Raw genomic sequence first — 2576 nt, forward strand, 5'->3', positions numbered from 1 at the left:
TGATGATGATGATGATAATGACGATGATGATGATGATGATAATGATGATGATGATGAGGAGGAGGAGGAGGAGGAGGAGGAGGCGGGGGAAAGCGATAACGAATGCGAAAAAGAGGAGATTGGACGTTTACAGTTATACTATCAGAAAAATACATAAGCGTAATCTAAGGTAATACAGACATGTAGCCAACGTAGGAAGCATTCATTATACGAGTGAATGACGTGCGAATAACGAGCTAGCAATTTACCAGCTTCAATAACGCACAAGTCAACGGTGACGCTACGAATAAAATCGCAGTAAACTTAGTTTATGACGCACACACTAAGAAGCGGCTTTGCCCATTTCCATTTTTGACTCATCTATACTAAAGTAAACGGGTAACTTGCGCGCGCTCTGCTGCTGCTGGTTTGCGGTAGAAACTGTACGATGCGTGTTTATCAATTAAGATGCCGACAAGATCCAAACATTCATCAACGTGTCAACAGCTAGTGGAATGTAATCGTGGAATGTGATTAGAAAGATATATAAGATATATCACCTGTCCGCCGTTGATCGTCCAACGTTAATCTACGTAGCTCTGTGGCGAAGCGAAGGGCTATAGTTCTAGAGCTACTGTCGACGCTGCTCATTCCCATGTTAAGGGGGGCACACATTGGTTGTCGCAAAGTTACACCAATGCATTCAACCATGTTCACCAAGCTTCAATATAGCTATGAGCACAAAACTAAGAAATACAGCTATGACCACAAACCTTCAATATAGCAATGAGCACAATATAGGTTATGCAGCGGCGCTATTGTCGATGCAAATATTTGGGAAACATTGCTAAACCGCTGCTTTATTTTTTATTTTTTACCGCGTTTACTTCAGCATGATCTATAATTTTGCATTCAGACGCGGCTAAATGCATCGCATCCGGCGCCGCGTACTCGCTTATACGCAGAAACGAATGAAAAACTCGTGTTTAATCGGAATCAAATAAAAATTTATGTTGGAGTGATTCTCAGTCGTAGGATCAGACTACCAATTTTCGCTGAGGATACAAAAAACGAAAATAGCAACACACGCGTGTAAACGTTCGCATGCAGTTAGTTGCATCGCATGCAGCCGCACACGATCGCACGTTGTGTAAATGTTCTAATCTAAAACACTAGATTACGAAAGAGGAAGGTATTTAAATAGAGACACAAGATTCCTATCACGTCATTCAATACCTGAGTGATAATCACACGCCCATTAGGCCAGCTAACCGCGCAATAATTATTAGTAGTATTATCATTAATAATATTAATAATAATAGGTTAGAGTTATGGTACTTGGTAGATACAATAATGTAACCCAAACCCAAGAGGATAGAAGTCCCTATCCTCTTGGGTTTGGGTTACATTATTGTATCTAGAGTTATGGTTACTACTACTACTACTAGGTAACGATCTTCGCTGGAATGCCCACATTGACTACATTTGTAAGAAAGCGTCCCGATCTTTCGGCATGCTACGGCGTAATCTTAGCTTTGCTGACTCTAAAACTCGGTCCCTAGCTTTCAAAACTATGGTTCTGCCCATATTAGAATATGCTTCATCAGCCTGGTGCCCCTATAGACTTCAGAACTGCTCTAGATTGGACACCATTCAGCATAAAGCTGCGAGATGGGTCTCCAGAAACTATATGATGATAGTACTGATGTTGTTTTGGCTCGTCTTGAATGGCCTCCCCTTCGTGTCCGCTTTCTTCACTCAAAACTCATAACTTTCTATAAAATTTATCATGAGTAGTAGTAGTAGTAGTAGTAGTAGTAGTAGTAGTAGTAGTAGTAGTAGTAGTAGTATTAGTATTAGTATTCGTATTAGTATTAGTATTATTGTTATTATTATTATTACTATACATAATCATAAACATACCGCGGCGTGGTGTCCGTCTAAGAGCGAATACTCGTCTTCGATGATGTAAGCAAAATGCGAGACGCCCTGGTCGTCGTAATACTGCACGAGCGCGCGGAGGCAACACCATCGCTCCCACCACGTCACGTTCAGATTCATGCACTCCGTCGGCCGAAAGTCCTTGGAGAGCATGTACGGCTTGACGACGAGGCACCCTAGGATGACGAGGGCCGACACGACGGTGCACGTGAACACGAATGTACAGATGAATGCGCGTGCGGCGCGGCTGCTTCGGTCGCACCAGATCTGACATGCGGCGGGAGAGCAGCAGCGAGGCGGGTCGTCGTCGTCGGAGCCCGCGCTTGCCGTCCGCGTCAGCGACATCGTCACCTGCTGTTGTTGATGATGGTGGTGATGGTGGGGATGATGGTTATGATGATGATGATGATGATGATGATGATTATGTTGGTGGAGGTGGTGGTGATGCAGGGGCGGTTCCTGCTGCTGTTGTTTTTGTAGTTTCTGCTGATGCTACTGCTGCTTCTGCTGCTGCTGCTGTTGTTGTTGTTTTTGCTGATGCTACTGCTGCTTCTGCTGCTGCTGTTGTTGTTGTTGCTGCTGCTGCTGCTGCTGCTGCTCCTGCTGCGGCAGTGGTAAGTTAATAGAACTAGCAATGAACGCAGTCGTCAGCATAG

The 2576-nt window shown here is 44.1% G+C and overlaps 1 protein-coding gene across 1 annotated transcript in view; it reads right to left on the reverse strand.

Moving 5' to 3' along the window:
• Window positions 1–2265, reverse strand: part of LOC106808658 — a 67717-nt gene extending 65452 nt beyond the window's left edge. Inside the window, exon 1 of the mRNA XM_014811467.1 lies at window positions 1903–2265. Coding sequence (XP_014666953.1) covers window positions 1903–2265 — 363 coding nt within the window. The remainder of the gene's footprint in view (window positions 1–1902) is intronic.
• Between the last annotated feature and the right edge of the window lie 311 nt (window positions 2266–2576).

The sequence above is a fragment of the Priapulus caudatus genome, unplaced genomic scaffold (assembly GCF_000485595.1).
Source record: "Priapulus caudatus unplaced genomic scaffold, Priapulus_caudatus-5.0.1 Scaffold293, whole genome shotgun sequence".
NCBI lineage: Eukaryota > Metazoa > Priapulida > Priapulimorpha > Priapulimorphida > Priapulidae > Priapulus > Priapulus caudatus.